Raw genomic sequence first — 885 nt, forward strand, 5'->3', positions numbered from 1 at the left:
TTTACAGCCCAAACAAGAATTTTTTTTTTATTTACAATGAGGCTCGAGTCACACTGATGGAACGCCAGGTGCTGAGCCATCGGCAGACGAGTCAAGAAACAGAGCACTGGTGCAGACTCTTCACAGGAAGAAAAAAAAAAAAAGTTTCACTTGTAGTTCTTATCCTAAGCAATTGTAAATTTTTTTTACACTCTGCTGAAGACGGCAAATTGTGAAAAGGCTTCCAAACAGAAAGGCTGTGGCTGTTTAGAGAAAACTCATCTGAAGGCTGAATCGCTGCATTTCAGGTCTACCGATTCCCTTTTCAAGTCCGTCGACCTCTTAAAAAAAAACAAACAAACAAAAAACAGATCATTTGCATTTCAAACCAAATCAGTTGATTAGCTTGGTTTAGGGTGGAGAGATAATGGGAATGCAGCGTCTCCTGGAGGAAGGAGGCTAAAGAGCAGACCGCTGTGCAGACGACCGAGCAACGAGGGATCCTGAAGGAGCTCAGGTGGGCAAATGTGTAGAAAGACGATGTTTAAAAAAAAAGAAAAGAAAAGAAAAAAGGAACGCAGGGGAACATTCAGTATTTCTTGAACTCCACGTCGTCTGGTGGCTTCACGTCCACCTTCCTCATGCCGACGTCGCCCCAGTTGGTGCTCAGGACCGTACCACCAGACTCCATCTGCACAGGGAGGAGAAACAGATCATAATTACTATAAGTTTGTTTTTAAAGTTATTATTATTTCAGTTTTGTTATGTGCCAAATATGCAAAAAAAAAAAATAAAGGTTCACACTACTCCAGTAAAAGTGGAGCTGGCTACATAAATATAATATTGCTATCAGTTCTGGTAGATTTCTCCTGTTTTAACTTTTTTCTGTCACAATGTAATGTTTAA

The 885-nt window shown here is 40.5% G+C and overlaps 1 protein-coding gene across 2 annotated transcripts in view; it reads right to left on the reverse strand.

The window, feature by feature from the left end:
• sugt1 (SGT1 homolog, MIS12 kinetochore complex assembly cochaperone) overlaps window positions 1-885 on the reverse strand; it is a 32,093-nt gene continuing 31,208 nt past the window's right edge. For both annotated transcript variants that reach the window (XM_008433086.2, XM_008433085.2), the window contains exon 13: window positions 1-670. In XM_008433086.2, the coding sequence (XP_008431308.1) occupies window positions 569-670 (102 nt within the window). In that variant the 3' untranslated portion in view covers window positions 1-568. The remainder of the gene's footprint in view (window positions 671-885) is intronic.

The sequence above is a fragment of the Poecilia reticulata genome, linkage group LG17, assembly GCF_000633615.1.
Source record: "Poecilia reticulata strain Guanapo linkage group LG17, Guppy_female_1.0+MT, whole genome shotgun sequence".
NCBI lineage: Eukaryota > Metazoa > Chordata > Actinopteri > Cyprinodontiformes > Poeciliidae > Poecilia > Poecilia reticulata.